The sequence below is a fragment of the Meriones unguiculatus genome, chromosome 17 (genome assembly GCF_030254825.1).
Source record: "Meriones unguiculatus strain TT.TT164.6M chromosome 17, Bangor_MerUng_6.1, whole genome shotgun sequence".
Taxonomy (NCBI): Eukaryota; Metazoa; Chordata; class Mammalia; order Rodentia; family Muridae; genus Meriones; species Meriones unguiculatus.
Window position 1 is genome coordinate 35,737,835 of NC_083364.1, and position 24,853 is coordinate 35,762,687.

Here is a 24,853-nt window from a genome sequence, read left to right on the forward strand (position 1 = left end):
CTGGTACCGCCTGCTGGTATGTGAGCAGAATACTGTATGAATAATAAATTAATAAATCTTAAAAAAAAAATGAAACTCATTTTTCTATATCAATTGAGACAGTCACTTCTAAGTATTAATTTAACACAATGGAACCAACTCTACTAGACACCAGAGCACTTGGAGGTTATATAACAGAACACTAAAGTTTGCAATTACCTGACAATGACCCAAAATTTCTTCTGGGAAACCTAATATTTTCATTGTTTGTTTTTTTGGACAGGGTCTCACAATGTCCACCAGGCTGCCCATGAACTGACAGCAATCTGGCTGGCAAACACAACTTTAACCATAGGGAAGACAAACAGTTAAGTCTGAAAAGAACACTTCTTGTCACAAATGAATAGGGCTCATTTATTAGGTTCATAGGAAACATTTAACTGCATAAAACTTACAGGGAAAAATGGCCATATTTGAAAACAGCTACAAGGATCAAAGTGGAACACAGGATCGTAATGAGCAGAGTCACAGAGCACACTAAAGACGTATGTATAGTGAGCCCCACTGGCACTTGTAGGGTCAAATTCTTAAGTATCTGTGGAGAGAGGGGAACAGAAAATTAGAGACATTTAATAACTTCAGTGCTCAACTATGGATGGGTCATCTACACCAAGCTCCCACCAGTCAAGGCTCTAGAAATGTCTCACAAGAGGGGCAGAAAGAATGTAGGAGTCAGAAGATGTACAAGACAGCTGTGAATGCACACTTCTGATCCAGGAGCCATAGGTAGTTGATGGCTGCTTTCCTTATACTCTCCTTTGGGGACATGGTCACTAGAACTTTGCTTATGCCCCTGTGGACAGCCACACGGCCATGTGCACATGGACAGCACTGACTAGATTCATTAGGTTATGAAGAAAATTTAAAAGATAAGGTGTTTCCAGAGTGTAGTGGTTATCATGCTTGCCTAACACACAAGGGGTCCCCGGTTTGAAACCAGGCGGAAACATCGATTTGGTTCTTTGACTGTCTCTGACATGAACTCAATGGCTGGCTCTTTGACCTCCTCACTCCTGAGGGAGGAGCAGCCTTGGTAGCACACAGAGGAGGACATTGCAGCCAGTCCCGAAGAGACCTGATAAGCTACGGTCAGATGGAAAGGGAGGAGGACCTCCCCTATCAGTGGACTTAGAGAGGGGTAGGGAGGAGATGAGGGAGGGAGGGTGGGATTAGGAGGGAGTGAGAGAGGGGGCTATGGCTGGGATACAAAGTGAATAAACACAGCCAACATGTTCTGTATTAGAATGCATGCTAGCCCTTTAAAGACAGCAGACGGGCCTTGAAATTCGGCTATTTGGAAGCAGCACAAAGCAGCTTACTGGTTGATACTGCATGTTCCTCCATTGGCAGGTCTCCTCACTCTTCAAAGCACAGGGAGCTGCTATTTCTGACTGAGCCCAGCATCTGAAAATTGGGAACTCTGAGGAAAAAAAAAAGGGGGGGGGGAAGACGTAAGAAAGCTTGTATTTTGATTCAAGGCTATAGCTTGTCTTGCATTTCACCGGGAATCATCTGTGCTGGAATACGAGAATACAAACATTTCAACGCACAGTGTAGATGGCTTAGGATCCATCTATCCCAGGCTGGTGCCCTGGGGGCCTTTCTTACGTAGATACCTAAGAGTCACGAAACTGCAGTGGGGATCACAGAATCAAAACATTGTTTGTGAACAAATTCCATTAAAAATGTTATCTTTTTTGGAAGCATCATTTCAGAGGGGAAAAAAAAAAGGCCTATTGTTTCAAAAACATGTTCTGAAGTGTCTGAATTATATTCAGAAAAGGGAACACATCTTCAGTACACAGCTGGGAAATTTCCATATCAAACATTGCCATGAAAAGCACTCAGATCAAAACAAAGAGTATCAGAATTCTGTGTTCTCTCAGGAGAAACACTTCCTCAAAGTTTACTTAGGATAAATAATGGTGTCATTAACAGGAACAGAAAACATGGCTTAAAGAAAGTGAATACCGTGAAATAGCCTTTAACGTTCCTATCAGGAAAGGAATAAAAGAGACAAGATAAGATTAAAAAGTCCCTCCTACTAGTTACTAGCAACATCACTGTTAGCATTTGCAAGTAAGCCCACGTTTGGAGACTAGGAAGAATTAAAACCTGAAACAGCTTCTTAAATTAAAGAAAAGGCCTCGATTCTGAGGCACTATGAAGAAATTATCAAAGAACAGTACTTTCAGTTTTATTTTGTTGTTTGACAACAATTTCATGTAGCCTAAATTGGCCTTGAACTCACTACTTAGCCAAGGATAGCTGTCAACTCCTGATCCCTCCTCCATCCCAAGTTTTACAGGTGTCCATACACCTGGCTTTTTTTCCCCTCTCTCCTTGTATATTTTGAGACAGGGCCTCACCATACAGTCCAAATGACTTCAAACTCTTGACCCTTCTCTCCCAGCCACTAGAGTACTAGGATTAGAGGTATGCACCACCAAGTCCAGCAAGAATAGCTTTGTAATTTGCCCAATTCTCCACATAAAAGCAGAACTGGAGAGTGAGCCCCAGAGCTCATGAACGAAGTCTGCAACCAATGGAACAAGTACCCCACAAAAACAGCACAGGATAGAGGAAACAAAGCACTAAAACCTCAAAACCCTGTGAGCCATTGTAAAAACAGAAAACAGGGACTGGACTCTGCAGTTAAGAACATCTGCTCAGTTCTAGGACAGCCAGGACAGCCAGAGCTATACAGAGAAACCCTGTCTTGTAAAACCAACCAAACAAAAAAAGAACCTTTGCTCTTTTTACAAAGGACCCAGGTTTGGTTCCCAGCACGCATATGGTAGCTCACAACTAACCAGGTTACATGGTGCATATACATACATGCAGGCAAACATTCATACATAAAATAAATCTAAAACAGAACAGAAAGCAGCAAAGGAGAGGCAGACGGCTCTAAAAAGGAGACACCAGAGTATAACAATCTCACCACTCAGGAGTCTGGGACAAGATGATCAAGATTGTCAAGACTGGGCTGTAAACTACAAAGCAAGTTTAAGGCAACAGTGGCCTACACAGAAAGATCCTATCTCATTCCTTTCCCCTGTTAAGAGAAATGACCAGATATTACATGTCTACTCATAAAAGAACATATTACTTACACTCTTGCCAAAGGAACCAGACATGAATGAATCTGATCACATCTCTGGAGTCACCGGCTAATTCCAGAAAATAAGAGTTACAAGAGTACATTCAGAAAAGCCGGAACAGTAAGAAACTTTCAGGTCAATGTGCCTTTCAAAAGAGCTTCCAACGAAAGAGAGGACTGTTACACAGAGAAACCTGATCTGAAATACAGATAGGTAGGTAGGTAAGTAGGTAGATAGATAGATGATAGATAGATAGATAGATAGATAGATAGACAGACAGACATCGTGTGTGTGTGTGTGTGTGTGTGTGTGTGTGTGTGTGTGTGTGTACATGTGCAGAGGACATTTTTAGGACTTGGTCTCTGCTATCATGCAGGTCTTGGGGATCATGCATGCAGGTGGTCAGGCTCTAGCAAGCAAGTGCCTTACCTGCTGAGCCGCCTTACAGGCCTGTGAAGTTTTATTTTCTGACCTACGTGGCACTTATAGGCCTCCACCTTACAAGAATTCCCTAAGTCATGTGTATGTGGTTTTTCTGTGTGAGCTTAGTATTATAACAGAAAAGTTTACAAAGGAAGACAGGTTTGCCGTTCCTGTCCTTGGCGAAAGCTTGCTGCCACACCTTTATTCTTTTTTTTTTTTTTTTTTTTAATTCTTGTGGATTTTTTTTAATTATTTATTTATTATTTATACATGTATGCCTACAGGTCAGAAGAGGGCATCAGATCTCATTATAGATGGTTTGAGCCACCATGTGGTTGCTGGGAATTGAACTCAGGACCTCTGGAAGAACAGCCAGTGCTCTTAACCTCTGAGCCATCTCTCCAGCCCCACACCTTTATTCTTACTTGCAACCCTCAGGCGGTGTGCACCCCTTACCTTGGTCACAGTACATCAGTAAGTCAGGGTTGTTGACCACGATAAGGGTGTCTCCATCTTTCCTGTGCGGCCGGTGATAGCGGTAGTGCACAGGCAAAAGGGCTTGGAAGCAATCAATGCACTGTGCATCTTGCCGGGCATAAATGAGGACTTCAGATTCTTTGGACAAATAGTTGGGGGCTTCTATATTAAAACTTTCTGATACCATCACTGCCTGTTGAAGAAAAAGCAAGTGTTAATAAAGAAGAAATTATGAATGAAAAAAAAATAAGAAAAAGAGACAGAAAGTAAAACCCGAAGACTGCTGTACAGATAGGCAGGAGTATCAAATGTGCTCCCGCTATCGGCTGTTTCCAACCCTTTTCACCCTCAACTGTATATAGAAAACACAGGATACGATCTACGGATAATAAAAGTACAGTAGGGAACAACTGTTGACAAAACTGTCAACTTGTGTTAGATTAAGATGACTGGTATCATCCTGCCATTTCCTGTTCTCTGGTGAAGTAAGATGGTAGTGAGTTAAGACAGAGTACCGCAGGCAGGAAGCCGAGCAAAGGTCAGCAACTTTCTAGAGTGGGTATAAATGGAAATGTGAAAAATAATTTTATTTTTGAGGTGTTGGGGCTCAAAACCAGGGCTTTAGACACTCTAGGCAAGAGATCTACCTCTTAACAGATTTAACCACTTCCAACAAATTGTACTCTCTTTGTCTCTGTCTTTCTCTCTCTCTTTGCCTCTCTCTGCCCTCCCTCATCTCTGTCTCTCTCTCTCTCACATACACACACACAATATCTAGAGTGTCTCACTGTTTAGCTAAGGCTGGATCTGAAATTACTCTGCACCTCAGGGTGGCCTTAAACTTGGCAATTCTCCTGTCTCACCCTTCCAAGTGCTAAAATTACAGATATGCACCATCATTCCCAAACAGCAAATTACATTAAAAAAAAAAAAAAAAATCTCCGAAAGATGGTCCCCTGGATAAGAGGACTGGCCAAGCAAGTCTGACTACCCAGCTTCGACCTCTGAACTATAGTGTGCAAGGAGACTGCTGACTCCAGACAGCTTCCCACTGGACTGAGGAGCTGGCCCGGTGGTTAAGGGCACACGCTTCTCTTATCTTGTAGACCACCGTTTGAGTCCCATCATCCGTGCTGGACACTCATGAGTGTCTGTGAGCTCTAGTTCCAAAAGATCTGATACCCTCTTCTTGGCTCTGCGGACCCTACCACAAGTGCACACACTCACACAGACACATACATAAAAATATGAAAGTTGTCTTCCGACGTCTCCCTGTGTGCCGTGGAATACACACCTGCACACAACCCTAAACAAAGCAGCGGCCAGAGAGATGGCTTGGTGTTTAATAGCTCTTACAGCGCACCTGAGCTTGGTTCACAGTGCTCATGTGGGTCAGCTCACAAGTGCCTGTAACCCCAGGCCTCTTCTGGCCTCCACAGGCACCCACAGATACATACATATATCCACACCACACACACACACACACACACACACACACACACACACACACACAATTAAAAACTAAACAAAGCTTTAGCAGATAAAATTAAAAATTATGTGTTTTTTTAAAATGTGGTAAGAGTCCAGCACGGCAGTGTTCAACTCTAACCTCAGCACCTGGGAGGGTAGGGGCAGGTGGAGTTCTAGGAGTCTGGTCTACATAGTGAGTTCCAAGCCAGCCAGTGCTACATAGTCAGACCCTGTCTCAAAAACCAAGACCACCCAAACAAACAAACAAAAATGTGTTTAGAGCCATTTAAAAATAAATATCCTTAGCCAAGCATGGTGACACACGTCTATAATCCCAGCACTTAAGAAGCTGAGACAAGATTACTGCAAGTTCAAAGTTAGCCTGGGCTACAGAGTGTGGGTCAACTCACACTAGCTGTGACTCAAAAAAAAAAAAAAAGGTATGTATTCCACACTAAAAGTAATAACACAGAGGCACAGAGAATTGTTGTATTGGAAATCTGTATACACAGTAGAATTCTATGTAGACTTGGCTGGCTTCTAATTCACATGTATGCTGTCTCTAACTCCTGAGTGTTGGGCTAAAGGCATGTGTTACCACAGCTGGCTATGGCTGCATTCTAATATCTGAAAATCTGTGGTATAATGGGGAACAGAATTATTGCAGCTATCATAAGCAAGAACAATCCAAAGTTATAATGTATTTATTTAGCATATTCATGTGATACACACATGTATGTGGATACACGCACATACTCACTCACGGCTCCCTTCTCTTAGCACTCTATACAGCCCAGAGAAAGCATCAATTAGCATTAATTAGCACTGTCACAGCAAGCAGTGCAATTTTGCTATGTGGCTGTGACAGCAAGCCCCATATGCTTCCCACATTTTCTTTCTTTCTTACCCACAGGAATGAGAACCCACTAGCCAAGGTCAGGCTTATATACAGACTTACGAATCATTAAGAGAACTCAAAAGTGACCACGTTAAACCACTGTCTCAAGAAAGAGTATCTCAGCCACTACTTCAATACCTTAATGGCCACAAGGGAGCTCATTACTTTAAAGCTCTCTCTATCTACTGTTAGAAGGGTACTTAATTTCCTCAGGAGAAATTTTATGTACTGGCCTATAGCACCAGTTGTTCTTGCTCATGATGCTGCAGTAATTCTGTTTCGCTATTCTACTACAGTTTCATGTATCAGAACGCAGCCATAGCCAGGCACAATAACACATGCCTTTAGCCCCAACACTCAGGAGGCAGAGGCAGAGGCAGGTAGATCTCTGTGAGTTAGAAGCTAGCCTAGTCGATAGAGTTCCGGGCCAGCCAGGGATACACTGTGTATACTGATATCATATCTTTATTTCTTTTCCCTTTTTTTGGGGGGGGGCATCAAGAGAACAATCTGAGGTGTCAGGCCTTGTCTTCCAACTTACTTGAAACACCACTATGGCAGCCTCGCGGTCTTGACAGCTTCTGGGGCTCACCTTCACTCCTCCTCCCTCTGCTTCTCTTCTCCCCGCAGAAGCAGCGGGATTACAGACACTGCTCCTCAGCAACTGGATTTTACATGAGTTGTGGGGACTTGAACTCAGGTCCTCATGCTTCTATGGCAAGTGTTTTCACCCACTGAGCCTTCGCTCCAGACCCTTAATTATTTAATTGGCATCTTCTTTCTTACATAGTCATTTAGTGTTGTGACTTTGTTTTTAAGTAGTCTAAGCAGCAACCTACTAATTGTGAGAGTGTTTTCACTTTTCATTCATTATTTCTTCTTTCCCTTAGAAATACATTATTAGTCCCCAAATACTTGAGGACTGGAAGATGGCTGAATGTGTAAAGTGCTCAGTGAGCACACTTGCAGACCTGGGTTCCAATTTCTAGAACCCACATAAGAGCCAGACACATTCCTGCATGTCTGTACCTTTGGAGCTGGTGAGGGACGGGAGGGGAGGACAGGTGGATTCTGGTCAGCTCCAGGTTCAGTGCGGCAGTCTGAACGGCCCTCCTAAGCTCGGATGTTTGAAAGCTTGGTGGCTGTTTGGGAAGGATTAGGAAGGTGTGGCCCCGTTGAAGGAAGTGGTGTGGGGGCAGGACAGATGGGCTTTTAGGTTCCACAAACCCCAGTGTGCACTCTGCCCCCTGCTTATAGATGAGCTCTCAGCCACTGCTCCAGTAGCCTGACACAGACTCTGGAACCGAAACACCAATTTAACTTTCTTTTGTGAGTTGTCTTGGTCATGGTGTTCTATGACAGCAATAGGAAAGTAACTAAGACAGACCCTGTGTCAAGCTGTGGACTCACACAGGCACACACAGGTGCATGCACACTAAAAAGGCAGGCAAAAGGCCAGCGCGTCTTTAATATTAACAAGGTGGAAACTATTAAGCCTCAATCTCCTCAGAGGCAGAGACACACACATGTATACAGAAGTTTCTCAGTCACTAACCTTCGAACTATGCCACTGACAAGCATTTGACTGCCTCAGGGTAACTGGCTTAATCCTGACGTCACTACTTTGTTGAAGACTATGTCTGTGCCATTGCAAACAAATACTTTAAAAACTTTAACAAAATTTAAACTATTTTAATCCCAATCCCAGCATCCCTACATCCACTTCTCTTTTAAAATTCCCCAATGGCTGTACCTCTGTTATGTTTTTCTCTTGTAATGAAGCCAACTCATATGGATCCACAAAAAGTCCTGATGGAATGGAATGTTTAATTAAGAGCCGGCAGGTTTGTAAGTTCTCAATGCTCTCTCCAAATTTCACTTTTATTAAAAGGTCTCTGTAAGACAAGGACATTTAAAGTAAATCTCTTCCTTCAGTTATTAAATAAAATAAACATTACATTCATAATAGCATAGACACTATATTTCAAATTCATTTTCCAAAAGTAGATTATCATGTCAAATGAAATACAGCACAAGAGATCACTGATTAAATATTTTATAATTTATGTCATGAGACATTGCACAGCACTGGTGTGAAAACTGATGAAGATGAATGGAAAGGAATAAAATCCAAAAGTAGCCACACATATATAAATATTTACAAAAATGAACCAATATGATTTGATGGGAAAAGCCATGTGTCTTTCACCAATGGTACGAACACTGGTTATCTATATAGAAAAAGACTGATTATTTCATAAACATCTACAAAAATTAACTTAGGTTACATGAGTGCTGCTCTTACAGAGGACCTGTGTTCCGTTTCAGCACCCGGGCTCCCACAGCCTGTAACTCTAGCTCCAAGGGATCAGACACTTCTGTTCAGGTACCTGCACTCACATACACATACCCACACATACACACCTGCACTCATACACACATGCCTAAAGGCACACACATACCTGTACTCATATACACATTCCCACAGGTACACACACAGCTGTGTTAACATACACATATCCATAGGCACATACACCTGAATTTAATGTAAACATGCTCACGGGTATGTACACATACCTATAGGTATACACACCTGAAGTCACATAAACATACCCACAGGCACATATACACCCACACAAACTTGTACATGAGGTAAAAATACCTGCACTTGTATACACATACCCACAGGAATACACACATACACACACATATATATGTATAAATTTATATATATATAAATTTATAAGTTTATAATGTATATAAATATAAATTTATAAATTTTAATAAGTTTATAATGTATATAAATATAAATTTATAAATATAAATGTATAAATTTATAAGTTTATAATGTATATATTATTATATAATTATAATTATATATACTTATAATAATATATTATATATTATTATAAACTTATAATGTATATATATTATAAGTTTATAATATATATATTCCCCCCTCCCCAAGACAGGATTTCTCAGTGTAGCCCTGGCTACACTAGAACTCACTCTGTGGACCAGGCTGGCCTTGAACTCAAAGAGATCCACCTGCCTCTGCCTCCCGAGTGCTGGGATTAACGGCATGCACTACCATGCTGGCTAAAATACGTCTTCTCTAAATATTAGTTTTAAATAGGTTATAAACCAGGAGAGGAAAGTAAACACATATAATCTCAGCACTCAGGCCAATGCAGAAGGATCTCTGAAAGTTTAAAGCCAGCCTAGGCTATTTGTTGAGACTTTATCTCAAAACAATGATATGAAATAAGATGTATAATGATCCCAGCATTTTGTCCAGAGGCAAATTCTGGACTACAGTGCAGAAGGGATCCAAGCACAGCAAGGTGCATTTGCTTAAGGAAACAGCAAAAGACCAGAGCAGCTGGAAGTCACAGAACTAAGTCCAGAAAGGAGCTAATATTATAAATAAATAAATAAATAAATAAATAAATAAATAAATAATCAATCCAAATAGAAACTCCTTTAATTTTTGCTGAGTACTCAGATAAGTGTAAATAAGACATAAGTCCAGAAGACTGAAAACAGTGATCAAGAAGCTGAAAAGTAAAACAGACCTAAATTTCATGCACCATTAGAAAGCATTTGAGTCCTGTCCAATCAAACCATAAAATAGAAACATTAGGCACAGACCTCAAACAGATTAAAAAAACTTAGATAAATTAGCCTCAAAGTGAAGATCACTATAACTTTATAACTAAACAAACAAAATTTTATAGGATCAAGCTGGTAAATAAAAACGTAAATGACAATAGGAAGAGCCCAAGTCTTTAATAGAAGAAACAAAATCTACAAATAACAAAGCTCTGACAGGGGCAGCATTTAATCACATGCATTTAACCACATGCTATTGAACATGTAAACAGCCAAGAAAATATGAGCAACAACCAGAAGAACACCAGTCAACAGAAAGAGGCTGGCATGGACTTTCTGTTTTCTGTCTCGTCATGGGATATCTACTTTTAGACCTAGTCAGCAAGAAAGCCGCTACACTATCAGGTGTGGTGTCTTCGGTTGCTTAGGGTAGTTTTGTTTTTGTTTGTTTGTTTATGTCAACTTAATATAAGTTGAGCAGAAGGAAATTTCAAATGAGAAAATGCCTACATCAGACTGGCCTGCAGGTAAGTCTGTCGAAGAGTTTCCTTACCTGATAACTGATGTGAGAGGGTCCAGCCCACTGTGAGTGGTGCCAGCCCCAGGCAGCTGTACAAGATAGCAAACTGCAAGCCATGTGGAGTACCAAGCATGCACATGGTACACACACACATACATACATACATACACACATACAGGTACCTAATATGTCCAAAGATTTAAAGTTAATATGTCCACGACTTAAAGATAAGCAAAACTTTACACGGGAAAGGGAAGTGTTTTTTAATAATTATTTGTGTGTGTGTATGCATGTGTGGGCGTGTACTTGGCATGGCTCACACTTGGAGGTCAGAGGACAACCCATGGGAGTCGTTCATTCTCCCCTTCCGCCATGTTAGTCCTGGGGCAAGCACTTTTACCCACTGAGCCGTTTCACTGCCCAAGAGTTTGTTTTTGATTTTTACAGACTTGACTGTAACTTCAAAAGATGTACGTAAAATAAAATGAGTAACTGAAAGCAATTAAGGACTGAATAATGAAAGAAACTAATGACTTGGAGACAGCAATAGAAAAGTATAAAAACTGAAGCATAAAAAGAAGAAATATCAACAAAAAGAAAAAGACTGGCAGAGAAGAAGGAACTGAAGCAGCAAACTTGAAATACTAGCACACAATCTAGTAACTACTTAAATGGCAACGGGAAAGATACAAAAAATAAAATAAGTAAATAAATAAAGCCATATGACCAAAAACTGTCCAGACTTCATGAGAACTATGATCCCATAAATCCAAGAAGCTCAACGAACCTCAAGCAGGGTTAACAGAAACAAAACCACACCAAAGCATGTTACAGTCATGAAGACAAAGGCCATCAAAGCAAAAGAGCATCAGTATAGAGAACAAAACAAGAATAAGCTAGAAGAGGGCTGGAGGGATGGCTCAGAGGTTAGGAGTACTGGCTGTTCTTCCAAAGGTCCTGAGCTCAATTCCCAGCAACCGCATGGTGGCTCGCAACTATCTGTAATGAGATCTGGTGCCCTCTTCTGGCAAGTAGGCACACATGCAGGCAGAACACCGTATACATATAAATAAAAACAATCTTATTAAAAAAAAAAAAAAGCCAGAAGAGAAAGGAATTAGTCATCCAGCAGCAAAAAAGGCAAAATGATAAGAAGTCATTTCTTTTTTGCTTTTTCAAGACAGGGTTTCTGTGTGTTTCCTGCCTGTCTTGGAACTCACTCTGTAGACCTGGCTAGCCTTAAACTCAAGATCCACTTGCCTCTGCCTTCAGAGTTTGGGACTAAAGGTGTGCACCACCACAACCAGGCTTCTCTTTTACTTCTTAATTTAAGGATCCTTGGGGGCTGGAGAGATGGCTGAGAGGTTAAGGGTACTGTCCGCTCTTCTAAAGGACCTGGGTTCAAATCCCAGCAACCACATGGCAGCTTTCAACTCCAGTCTGCAACTTCAATTCCAAGTGATCTGATACCCTTATACCAATGCACATAAAGTAAAATTAAATAAATTACTTTTAAAAAGAGTCCCTTATGTACTAGGAATATTATTAAGATGTTGAGAAGTAGTCTTTTTAAAAGGCAAGATAACTAATAATAAAAATAAAAGCAAGGGGGCTGGAGAGACGGCTTAAAGGTTAAGAGCACTGGCTGCTCTCCCAGAGATCCTGAGTTCAATTCCCAGCAACCACATGGTGGCTCACAACCATCTATAACGAGATCTGGTGCCCTCTTCTGATGTGAAGGCATACATGCAGATATTGTATACATAATAAATAAATAAATAGATAGATAAATAAATAAATAAATGGAGAATAAGCCAGGAATCATAGCACGCAGCTGTAATCTCAGCAGCTGGAAGGAGGATCCACATGAGTTGTAAGCCAACTTGAGCTACACATCAATATTTTGTCTCAAGGAAAAAAAAAAGTAAATTAAGCAAAAGTTATACATATATATTCACAGCAAGCAACATTTTCTCCACTGTTATTTTAATCATTTTGTCATTCCAAGTGTGACTCACAAATGGCAAATCTGTTACTCTGTAGAAAGCCAAGCTTAGTGGCACACACCTATAATCCCAGCACTTAGGTGGATAAGCAGGAGAACCAAGAGTTACTGTGTAGCTTAGTTATCCTAAGCTACACAGCAGCTTCGAGGCCAGCCTGGACTATAATGAGACCTTATCTCAAAAGAAACAAGTAAAAATGGAAAGAAATGTTCAGTTTATCCATATTTCAACTATCATTTTTCTTGCTGTAAATTATGAGACAGTATTTTAATATAAGTACAAATCAATGAACAACTAACCTGTGGAAACCATCTTTCAAAAATTCTTGCCTCAGAATAATTTCAGAACAAGTGGCCCTCATACCTATAAAAATAAAGATGTTAAAAATGAAAATAAGCACAGTAAAAAAGAAATCTTAAATAGTTATAAAATAACTACTATAGTAGGCTTTACTCCTAGAAAGATCTAACGGCCTAACAGCCCAAGGTAAAAATTCTAAATGTAAGTAGTTTGAGCTACATATAAATTTATTTCAAGAAATACGACACTGAGGTTGAGTATACTGCCATGGGAGTTAGCTTGTCTGGTTTCAGATCTTAGCCCATCACTTTTAGCTGTGTCACTGAGTTACACCCAGTCATCTCTGTGTTTGTCCTAGGAATTTAAGACATGTAGGAGCAGTCAGAACACAGCTACCATATTCGAAGGACTTCTTTCCTATGATCCTAAGACATCATCCTGGCTCACCAAACGCTGTTAGATACATAATGGCAACTTCTGTATTCTGATGTCCAAACCTACAAATCCTGGAAGATTGTATACCTTATGAAGTGATTGTATGCCTTATGAAGATGTTGGGAGAGTTTAAAGGGGAGGAAAAAAAGAAGAAAAAGGGGGCGGGCAAAACAAGAGGCACTTGAAGACTCGGAGTTCATTTACAAACTTGGAATAGACAGAAATCTTCATATTCTATGCATATTTTGGACACTGAACCTATTACTCAGTGACTAAAAATTCAAGACTGGCAAGGCGGTACACACCGTTGGTCCCACCACTCAGCTTGGTCTACATTCCAAGTTCCAGGACAGCCAGGGTAGCACAGAGAGACCCTGTCTCAAATATTTAAAAATAAATAAATAAATAAGAAACAAAAACAAAAAGAATAACTAAATATCCAGTAGCCAGGTACCTCGCTCTAAAAGGTTGGCTAGAAATGCGTGGGAAGGACATTAAAACAGTGTGAATGATTATGATAAACCTGTTACTCAGTAATGTGAAGAAAGCATGTGATGCCGGGAGAGAGATTCTTGAGGGTCCTACCAACAGTGTAAAAGGGAAACAAGAGTTGCCGGGCGGCCTGGAAGCTGCTCAGTGAGCTCCAGAGATGCAGGTTTCGGGAGCTGGCGTAGGCTTCCCGGTGAAGCCTCCTGCTCCTAGTAAGCAACCCTCTAACACACATTCCTACTAGCAACCCTAACGATAAAAAAGTCATTGGTTCCGCAAACTGGACACTGGTACAAAGGTTACCTTTCTGGAGTGAGGGGAGGGAGAGAGAGAGAGACAGACAGACAGACACCACCTCGCCCCTTCTCTGCACGCTGTTTGAGCATTCTCACACTTGTCGGGACGCGGACGGCTCGATGACCTCTCGCACAGCACAAAGCATCTTCAGGGTTACCCTAAGCATCCCAAGATGCTCCGCGGCTGAGTTTGTTTAGTACTTTAGTCGCAGCGTGGCCAGTCCAGCCTCGGGAGGACAAAAGCCTGGCTCCAGGGCCCGGGATGGAACACCAAGTCACAGGGAGGGAGGGGAGGGCCGCACGCACGCGGCCTCCGTGGCTGACCTCCGCCCCGCGCCCGCCCGCCCGCGCTCCCTCAGCCCCTAGCCCTTTACCAGCGCCGAAGGGGGCGTCGCGTAAGCCCGCGGCGAGCCCGCCGACCAGCCCGGCCGCCCAGAGGAGCAGCGGGGCCACGGCGCCGGCAGCCAGGACGCCGGAACGCCGCCGCCCGGGAGGGGCGCGCGGGGCGAGCTGCGGTCGCGGAAGCAGTCTGAGCACGCCTGGATCGTGCTCTCTCTCACCCGTCCCAGTCCCAGCGATGCCACCCGCCCGGTGACTGGGAACGCGCGTCCCCCGGCGCGGGCGACTTAGGACCCAGGAGGCCCGCCCACGGCCCCGCCCCCTGTCGTTCCAGCCTGGGCGGGGCGAGAGGCCGCGCAAGCGCAGTCTGCGTGTCCGGGATGTTGCCTTGGGAACGATCCTGGGCTGGGACCCCCGCCGGGCCTATGGACCGGGCGAGCCGCCTTAGGACCACCCTCGCCGCGCTCAGGCCCGCCTCCTGTCGGTAGCCAGATGCATGCCGGCTGCTCCTCCTTTCTCTGAGTTCACGCCATGGTTACCCCTTCAGGCTATGGCTGTCGCCGCCTCCTGCAGCGTCAGGCTTCTTGTCGCCTCAAAGTCGACTGAATGCTCCTCTATGCAATGCGGTTGGATGAGAACCACTCTCTCACGGATGTTAGGGTAAGAAGGGAGGGTACAAAGTGTCTAGGGTAGAGAGGGTCGCCTTGCACCGATGAGGACGAGAGTAGGGAACCCCGTGCCCCCGTAGGTGCTGTGGGGAACACAGTCACTTATCGCTGGTAGGAAAAGTATATCCGTCCAGGCACAGTTAGGTCAATGTGCTGTCATTCCTCCCAGCTGCGGAATGTCTTAGCAAACTTACCTAGAGTGCTGGTGCAGATCGGAAAGCTATGAGGTCTCAAGGCGGGAAGAGTGTAATACTGCAAACACGCTATTGAGAAATATGAACCAAAAAAAAAAAAAGCCGGGCGCTGGTCGAGCACACCTTTAATCCCATCACTCTGGAAGCAGAGGCAGGTCGATCTCTGAGTTTAGGCCAGCCTGGTCTACAGAGTGAGTTCCAGGACAGCCAAGGCTACACAAAGAAACCCTCTCTCGAAACAATAATAATGATAATGATAATAAATTAAAAGAAAAACTCTATGGTCAAGACCCTACATTATTATTGCTTCTATTCACAAGTGTGGCCATTTGCTTGTGTTTGTAGACCATATAGTGCGTTTAGTAGTATATTCTAGAAAGTTTACCAACATCACACTTTAGGAGGTGAACTAGGAATAGCATCTGGTCATTGACTGGGATCAAATACAGAACACAGCAATATGAGAAGCAACTCTTAGGACTAACCTCATGGGAGTAAAAATTCACACATCTAACAGTAGGGCTGCAGATTATGCTTCTATATGACAAATCTACTTAGCAACCATAAAATTTGCATTTTAATTCAGGAAATCGTATGTATGTTATAAAACAAGTTGTAGTTTATATATATTCATATATGTACACATACATATAGCTAGGAATAAAATAATAGAAGTTAGGTTAATATTTTATTTTCTCTTTTTCTGTCCCTATTTTTCTATGATGAACAAATATAAATACTATTAATTTCTTAAAATCAATGTGCCTATAGGTGTTCTCTAACAAAACTAGGTTTATGAAGATATTATTACCTTATGCTCAAAAGTTCCAAAATTTGCAAATCACAGTCACATTTGAGCAATTCTTATAATTGAATGTACTTTGCCACTAAGGGTAGAGAAGGAAAGAGAACAGAAACTATTAATCTGAAAATATGTTTCTTTTTTTTTTTTCTTTTGAGACACAGTTTCTTTGTGTATAGCCTTGGCTTTCCTGGAACTCACTCTTCTGTTGACCAGGCTTGCCTCAAACTCAACAGAGATCCTCCTGCCTCTGCCTCCCAAGTGCTGGGACTAAAGGTGTGTGCCACGACCGCCTAGCTAAATATCTATATTTCTTTTTCTTTTCTACTCCTCTTTGTCCTCCTCCTCTTCTTCTTCTTTCTTTCTTTCTTTCTTTCTTTTTTTTTTTTTTTTTTTTTTTGAGACAGGGTTTCTCTGTATGTAGCCCTAGCTGTCCTGGAACACAGTAGACCAGGCTAGCCTCGAACTCACAGAGATCTGTCTGCCTCTGCCTCTGCCTCACAAGTGCTGGGATTGCCACCACATCTGGCATATCTGTGTTTCTTGTACCTGGAAAAATAGGACAAATAAACTGAAATAAAAGCCATGTAAACATTACTGTTTTGTTTATGGACAGTCTGATTGTCTATCTTATCTACCCTTTTTTTTTTTTTTTTTTTTTTTTTTGACAGGCAGGGAACAGAATTCTCAAACAGATGTCCTTAAACTCAGGGCAACCCTACTGAATTCTGAGATTACAGGCATAAGGCACCATGCCTGTTCAGATCTGCTATTTTTAACTGTGCTTCTAAACTATTGGTACTTCAGTTGTTACCATCAGCTATCTGGAATCATTTTGCCCTAACTGGATAGACATCATGAGTTGGAGAAATAGTTCCCTGACCCTTGAGTATCCAAGGCCTGGGAGCTTAAATAATAGACCAGATGATTATAATATCAAACACGGAGAGGTAGGGACTTAGTGTCCTGACCTAGGAGCCTGAGACATATGGCTCTTGGTACTCAGGTTGGATGCTATTGCTTTAGCATTTGGCAGCTAAGTGATGCTCAGCTTCCAGCAGCACTGATTGGCAGCAGCAGACAGTATCTCCTGGAGTTACAGTTCCTGTCGGCCTTGAATGTTGAGACAGTCCATCCCCACAATGGCTAGTATTATAGTTGTTGGGCCTGCAGTGTGAAAACCCTAAGCCCTTAAGGCCTGGAAACCTCCTGAAACTCTTCAGCACGTAGGTCTCTTAGCTTCCGCTGACTCTACTCCCGTGTTTCTGCATTGGTTACTTATTCTCCATAACCTTCAATTGCCTTGTTGGGGCTGCGGCTGCTACCACCAGAATGGAGGCCGCTACCAGTGTGCCAATGTTATCATGTTTTCCTTGTGTTGATATCCAGTCTGGTCTGCTAATACTAAAGATCAGAGGCTGGAAAGAAAAGGCCAAGCCTGCCTCGTAATGTAACGAGTAACAACGCCTGGAGCAGCACAAACAGGGGGTAGCCCAGGCAACTCCAGAAGTGAGCGGCCAGATGGATGCAAGCACAACCGTCCATGCAAATGAACACCGTGACCTGCTGTGGAGCCACCAGATTACTGTCCCTCTGTCCTGTGTCAAAACAGAAGGATCACTAATACTCACTGAGACCATGCTGCTTCCCAAGGCTGTGCAAGCTGGTGGGGGGCTCGGGATAGCAGTCTTCAGCTATGGCTCTATAGCATCCTCAGAGAAGTAGAAATAAAGGAAGGAAGGAAATCTGAGTCTGTCCAGTTACACGAGTAAAGGGCTTAAAGTTCCCCACTCCAGGCTGCCTGGTGTAAGAGAAGGACCTGCTGCCTGCATGGTCTTAACCATTCACAGAAAGAAGCCTCAACACAGGCTAACAATTCTAGTAACAGTTAACAGTACTTAATATTATTTAACAATGCATAACAGCAATTAACTCCTGCTCCAATGTCCCAGGATAATATATAGAAACCTTAGTTTTTACTAATACATAGCATTAAACAAGTATTATTTTGATTACATTCCAGACAGGTGCTAAGAGCTTAATGAAAATGGACACACATCTTGCCTTCTTAGAGCAAACAGACTAACAGGGAAAATAGATGGTAAGTAAAAATAACCTCTTGATGAATAAAAGAATTGGGGAAGCAGGCAGGCAGTGGGGCACAATCCTTTACTTCCAGTACTTGGGAGACAGAGGCAGGAGGATCTCTGTGAGTTCAAAGCCAGCCTGGTCTACTAAGCAAGTTCCAGGACAACCAAGGTTATACACAGAGAAATCCTGTCTCAAAAATAACTAAAATAAGTAAGTAAAGTCAGAAGGTACAAGGGGGGGAGGTGTGTGGATATGGTCTAGTGGGCCTCTCAGAATGTTTATTTTTTTAAAAAAGTGCTGGGGATGTAGCATAGCCACTAGAGTGCTTGCCTTGAATGCATGAAGCCTGGGTTCCATTTCTAGCATCCAATAAACCAAGCTTGGTAACACATGCCTGAAATTCTAATGGGGAAGTAGAGCCAGGAGGATCCGAAGTTCAAGGTCATCCTCCAATACATAACAAGTTCAAGGCCAGTCTGGACTGCATGAGATACTGTCTCAAAAAAGGAAAAAGTTTTAAAAGACCATAATATGTTCTATTGGTAGAGGGTGAACGAAAAATCTTTAACTGAAAAATGAAAATGATTCTGTGGACCAGCATGTCAGTTCTTGTGTTTGTAATCTCTGGTAAGAATGCAGCTCAGTAAGGGGTCCAGGCCGAATGGTGTTACCTAGCTCCTGTACAAATGACCTGCATCCCTCAGATATCCAAGGAACTGAGGCTAACCTAGGCCAAACTCAACTTCCCACGTAGCCCTCGACATCTCAAACCTCTTCAGTTAAGCATACAAATCTGGGGCCAGTCTACAGCCAGATCCGCTGAGGAGAAGGGGAAAGATTTGTTCAATACCTCAATTTGCTTGTCCTTTTTCAGGGAATTGTTGTACAGCCATCCCATTTGTATCAGAGTCGCTCCAGTTTACCCTGAATTATATGTGAAAATGAAATGCATTGCCAAGAAATGTGGAGTTCGGTTCCAGCCTCCAGCTATGATCTTAATTTATGAGAATGAAAACGAGGGAAAGAGCCGCCAACGCATCATGCCAGTCCGAAACTTTTCAAAGTTCTCAGGTACCCCTTGTTTTATCTTGCCTCCTGTCTTTTTCTCAATAGATTTTTTATTTCTGTGTATGTGTCTATGTGAGTGGATATCTACACAGACCAGAAGAGGGCATCGGCCTCCCTGTAGCTGTAGTTACAAGCCCGGGAGTTGCCTGATTGGGTAGCTGAACTTGGGAACCCTGCAAGAACAGCAAGTTCTCCTAGTGATTGAGCCACTTCTCCAGCCTTTGCCTCCTGCCCTAAATATTCTTTTATTTTCTTTTATTTATTTTTACTTTATGTGCATTGGTGTTTTGCCTGCATGTATGTCTTTATGAGGTGTCAGATCTTGGAGTTACAGACAGTTGTGAGCTGCCATGTGGGTGCTGGGATTTGAACCCAGGTCCTCTGGAAGAACAGTCAGTGTTCTTAACTGCTGAGCCATCTCTCCAGCCCCTTAAATACTCTTAAGTCACGTAACTTCATCCACTATGGTGGCATACACCTGTAATCCAAGCAATTTAGGAAGCTAAGGTAGGAAAATTGCAAATTCAAAATTAGTCTGAATAACTTGAGATGATATTGTGTCTCAAAATTAAAAAAAAAAAAAAGAGAGGTTGAGAGGGATGTAGATCAGTGGTGAAGCACTTACGTAGCATGTGCAGGATCCTGGGTCCAGTCCACACTGAGCAGGAAAAGGACAGGAAGGCAGGGAAGGAGACAGACAGACAGACAGATACTATTTTAGTTTGATGTAATGGGATGACATGTTCTTCTAGTAAAACAAGCCTGGGTTTAAATCCTGACTTTGTCAGGGACTGGCGTGTGATCTCAGTGAAACTTTTTGTTCATAAACTTTTGGTGCTGATGTTTTTATGTTGACCTGACACAAGCTAGAGTCACTTAGGAAGGAAGGGGGAATGTCAACTGAGATATTGCCCCCAACTGACCTGGGGTGAATCTTCTTGAATGATAACTGATGTGGGAGAGCCCAGCCCACTGTGGGAGGTGCCCCCCCCCCCGGGCCAGTGGTCCTGGGTGGTATTAAGAGAGCAGGCTGAGCAAGCCATAAGGGGCAACCCTAAAGCAGCATCCCTCTGTGACAACAGCTCCTGCCTCCAGGGTCCTGCGCTGAATGAGCTGCTGCTTAGCCCTTCCCCTGGGAGGAGCTTATACATGAAATGAACCCTTTCCTCCCCAAGCTGCTTTTGGTCATGGCATTTTAGCACAGCAATAGACACTCTAACTAAGTCTCCTAATCTATACTTTTTAACAGTTAGAGAATTGGTGGTTTAATATTTTAGAATGGTTATATGAGCTAAAAGATATACTACTGTTTAATAATACTAAATTTCCTTCTCTCCACCTTTTTTTTTTTACTTATAGATAACATTTTTATTAGTGTCACACAGCTGCCTTTTAAAAACTATGCCTTTTTTTTTTTTTTTTTTTTGGCCATGCAATGAATGCCTTTAGTCCCAACAGCAGGAGGCAAAGACAGGTGGATCTCTGTGAGTTTGAGGCCAAACCTGGTCTACATAGTAAGCTCTAGGCCACCAAAGGCTACATAGTCTCTAAAACAAATAACAATCATGCTATTTTTTATCCTTAGATACTTTATTCATTGGAAAGTTTTTAACATCTCTACAAAGTAATTTTAGGCTAAGAAAGTAAGAAAGGAAAAAAAAAAACATCCTTCTCTCTCCACACCAAAGTTAGGTTTGTTTGTTTGTTTGTTTGTTTAAAATGTTTTATTTGGGAGCTGGAGAGATGATTCGGGGGTTAAGAGTTGCTCTTAACTGGGTTCACTGCCCAGCACCCACATGGTGTCTCACAGCCATCTTCTAACTCCAGTTCCAGGGAATCCAACACCCTAACACCCTCTTCTGGTCTCTGCTGGCACTGCACCCACACAGTGCACACACATACATTCAGGCAAAATGCATATGAAATACAAATAAATAAAATCTTTTTTAAAAAATGGCTTTAGCTTTTGGTGTTTTGTTTTGTTTTGTTTTGTTTTGTTTTGTTTTGTTTGAGACAGGATCTCTCTATGTCACCTTTGCTGGCCAGAACTCATGAATATCTTTCTGCTTTGGCCTCTCGAACGCTGGAATGAGAGGCAATTAGAAGCGCGCACCACTATACCCAGCCTGTTGTGGTTTTTTGTGTTTAAGGCAGGAGAGCTCTTCCAAATGATAGGATCACAGGCATGCATGGGCTGTGTGACAAACTTCTCCTCAGGAGACATCAAATATGCATGTGTATTTATCCCAGAGAGCGAGCCCTTGACAGACCAAAGTGTGGATACCATCCAAGTTCAGTCTGGCATACCAGCGAGCTTCACGAGCCTCACCTACAGGCATGGGTGACAGCTCACTTACAGGAGCAGAAATGACTCAAGGACAGCTGCATCACCAAGACCCACCCCAGTACAGGCGACAGCTCACAAAGCTGGGAGCCTGGAGCACACTGCACAGCCTGCAGGCAGCTCAAAGGATGGACAGTGTCTTTTCTTTTTCAGTTGATGCAGTTGGTTTGAGCCTCTTTCAGGCAGCTCCACTGGCTTTTGTTTCTTTTCAGCTATTTGGCTAGTCTGTTCTTTTAGTCTGTTTGGCTAGTCTCAAGAGTCTTTTATATAGCTTGGCTGCCACAAACACCTTTAACCACTTGGCTATCATGGAGCTCGTGACCTCAGGATTTTGGACTATTTTAGTCCTTGCAGTAGTTTGTGATGGATGTGATTTGTATACACCATATCCTTTTCTCCCTCCTAGACTGCACCAGAGCTGCTGAACAATTAAAGAATAATCCACGGCACAAGACTTACCTAGAACAGGTGTCCCTGAAGCAGCTCGAGAAGCTGTTCGCTTTTCTACGAGGTCACTTACAGGGGCAGAGCTTGGCAGAAACGAAGGAACAGATTCAGCGGCAAACAACCATTGACCCCGAGGAAGACCTGAACAAGCTGGATGACAAGGAGCTTGCCAAAAGGAAGAGCATCATGGATGAACTTTTTGAGAAAAATCAGAAGAGAAAGGACGACCCCGGTTTTGTGTATGACGTTGAAGTTGAGTTCCCTCAGGAGGAGCAGCTGCTGTCCTGCAGCTGGGATGCAGAGTCAGCCGATGAGTTCTGAGACCTACCCACCCACGTTTCCACAGAGAACAAAGATTGGTTCGGGAAAACCTGCCAACACTAATGTACATATAAAACCAAGAGACTTACATGTACTAGGTAGGCCTATGAGAAACACAGAAAAACAGAATAGGAATCTGCCTTTAAGGAGCTGGCAATCCAAAGGGAGGGTAACTCAGAAACTTGTAGATAGATATTTTAATAATATTGCTCAGGAAAAAGATTACAGCCAGAGTTTTGATGAGAGCTGAAGAAGGTCAGAAACCAGGTCACTGGACTAGGGAAGACCCTTCCTCAGTGGAAAGAGGCCCATGGTTGGTCCCAAACTGCTACAGATGTTTTTCTAGAAATCTAGAATGAAATCTAGATGAAGCAAAGGGGGAAGGGTGCAGTAAAGAGACGAGAAGCAGGACATTTTGAGAAAAAGTGAATGATTATAGTTTGACAAGATTGGAATTAACCTGTATTCATTATGTCTCTATGTATATTTAACTCGGAGGTAGACAAGATCACCTACAAAATGCCTCACAGCTACAAATGCAGGCGATTCCCCCACAATTAGGAACTCTAAAATTACTCTGAAACCCAGAACCACTTCCTGTGAAAGGCTGGTTTGGACAGTGGAAGTCCACCCACAATGAATGAGCTATAGGCACTGTCTGTTCAGACCTGTAAAGGAGGTTAGATGTACAGAAATCTCTAACGAGGCCACTGTGTGCAGGTGTGTTTGTTCTTACTAAAACGTTAGCCGATTGATAGAAATCATATGTTTTCTACAAGGAAACTATTACTCATTGAATAAAGCTGTGAATGTAAGTGTTAAGTCTTACCGGTTTTTCTTCTTCCTTTTTCCTTTCCTTCGAATGGGTGTTTTGTTTGCCAGGGTTTGGGGTGCTGCAGGTTTGTGTAAGTTGGCAGACAAAGTAGTGTGCTCTATGATGTCATTCTCACATGCACATCAATTTTCTCTGTTCCTAGTCACCCCCTTCCCTATCCCCTAGTCTTCCTCTGGCTGATCCCCTTTTCCCAAGTCATCCCCTTTCTGCTTTCATGTCCTATGTGTTCCATTACTGTCTGTACCCCCTTAAAGTTTCTTCCTCTCCTTTCATAGTGCCCTTTCTAGTCACACACACACACACACACACATTAAAAAAATGCATAGGAGAGAACCTGTGCTATTTGTCTTTCTGAACCTGGTTTAGTTTGTTTAGCATGACGATTTCCTTTTCTCTCTGTTTCCTGTAAATACCATGATTCCATTTCTTTATGGTTAAATAAAATTGCATTGTGTGTATGTACAATTCCTTTACTGATTTACCTATTGATGGGTATCTAGGCTGGTTGCATGTCCTACTTTGGTGAATAGAGCAGCAGTATGCATGAATGTTTGCGTATGTCTGTAGGATGCTGGCCTGAGTTCAAGGCCAGCACATCTTTGATCCCAGCACTCAGGAGGCACAGGCAGGAGGACCTCTGAGTTTGAGGCTAGCCTGGTCTACAGAGTGAATTTCAGGACAGTCAAGGCTTCACAGAGGAACCATCTCAAAAAACCAGAGGGAAAGAGAGAGAGAGAGAGAGAGACAAACAAGCTGTGAGTAGCAAGCCGAGCAGCATGACTTCATGGTCTCTGCTTCAGTTCCTGCCTCCAGATTCCTGCCTCAAGTTCCTGCTCTGATTTCCCTCAAGGATATAATATAACCTGATGAAATAACCCTTTCCTCCCCATCTTGCTTTTGGTCTTGGTGTTATTTTTCACAGTAATAGAAATCTAATGAGGACAGAAAGGAAACAAAGAAGTCAATTTGTCCCTATAACATAAACCTAAAGATTCCTAAAGAAGAGACCCTAAAGACTTTACCAGAAACCCCTTACACCTGATAAAACACTGTCAGCAAAGTATCCGGATATAAAACCAACACTTACAAATCACTAGCCTTTCTATATACAAATAACAGAAAAAGAAAACATGCCTAAAAAGAAACACGTAAACATCAAACCCTTCCCTTGGTTGAGGAGCCACTGGCAGTTGTCAGCCACTGGGGAGGGAAACTCCATTTTCTTGAGCAGTGTGGTCCTTGGAAGACTGCCCATGTTCCAGTGCTGGCACTAGCTGGACTCAGTGTGTTATACAAAAAGAAGTCATTAAGGTTGGAAGGGGTTGGGGGGGAGGTGTCAGGGAGGAATCGGAGTTGGGAAGGCAGCAGTGGAGATGCTCCAAACACGTTGTATGCAGGTATGAAACTAACAAGCATTAACAAATAAGCCCAGGAATACCCTAAGGAGGTAAAAGAACTCTATAATGAATACTGAGGGGAAAAGGAGGACATTAGACTTCCCATGCTTATGAATTAGAAAAAAATTTTAAAAATTGAAAAATGTTTGTATTATTGAGAATGATTTTAAAGATTTAATGTGATCCCTATCAAAACTCTAGTGACATTCTTTACTAAAGTGATGGGGGGGGAAGTAGTACTAAAATTTATATGAAAGCACAAAAGGCTTTGAAGAACT

The 24,853-nt window shown here is 42.5% G+C and overlaps 2 protein-coding genes across 2 annotated transcripts; one reads left to right on the forward strand and one right to left on the reverse strand.

Moving 5' to 3' along the window:
- Window positions 1-366: 366 nt before the first annotated feature.
- Window positions 367-14,247, reverse strand: Pigx (phosphatidylinositol glycan anchor biosynthesis class X). The gene is made up of 6 exons (XM_021645119.2): window positions 14,077-14,247; window positions 12,849-12,912; window positions 8,165-8,306; window positions 4,023-4,236; window positions 1,359-1,459; window positions 367-574 (listed from the first exon to the last, which is right to left on the reverse strand). The coding sequence occupies exons 2-6, from the start codon at window positions 12,908-12,910 to the stop codon at window positions 431-433; spliced, it is 663 nt and encodes a 220-aa protein (XP_021500794.1). The 5' UTR covers window positions 12,911-12,912; window positions 14,077-14,247; the 3' UTR covers window positions 367-430.
- Window positions 14,248-14,760: 513 nt separating this feature from the next.
- Window positions 14,761-23,171, forward strand: Cep19 (centrosomal protein 19). The gene is made up of 4 exons (XM_021645117.2): window positions 14,761-15,068; window positions 18,096-18,173; window positions 19,038-19,234; window positions 21,982-23,171. Exons 3-4 carry the CDS (start codon window positions 19,105-19,107, stop codon window positions 22,341-22,343), a joined length of 492 nt encoding a protein of 163 aa, XP_021500792.1. The 5' UTR covers window positions 14,761-15,068; window positions 18,096-18,173; window positions 19,038-19,104; the 3' UTR covers window positions 22,344-23,171.
- The last annotated feature ends 1,682 nt before the right edge of the window (window positions 23,172-24,853 follow it).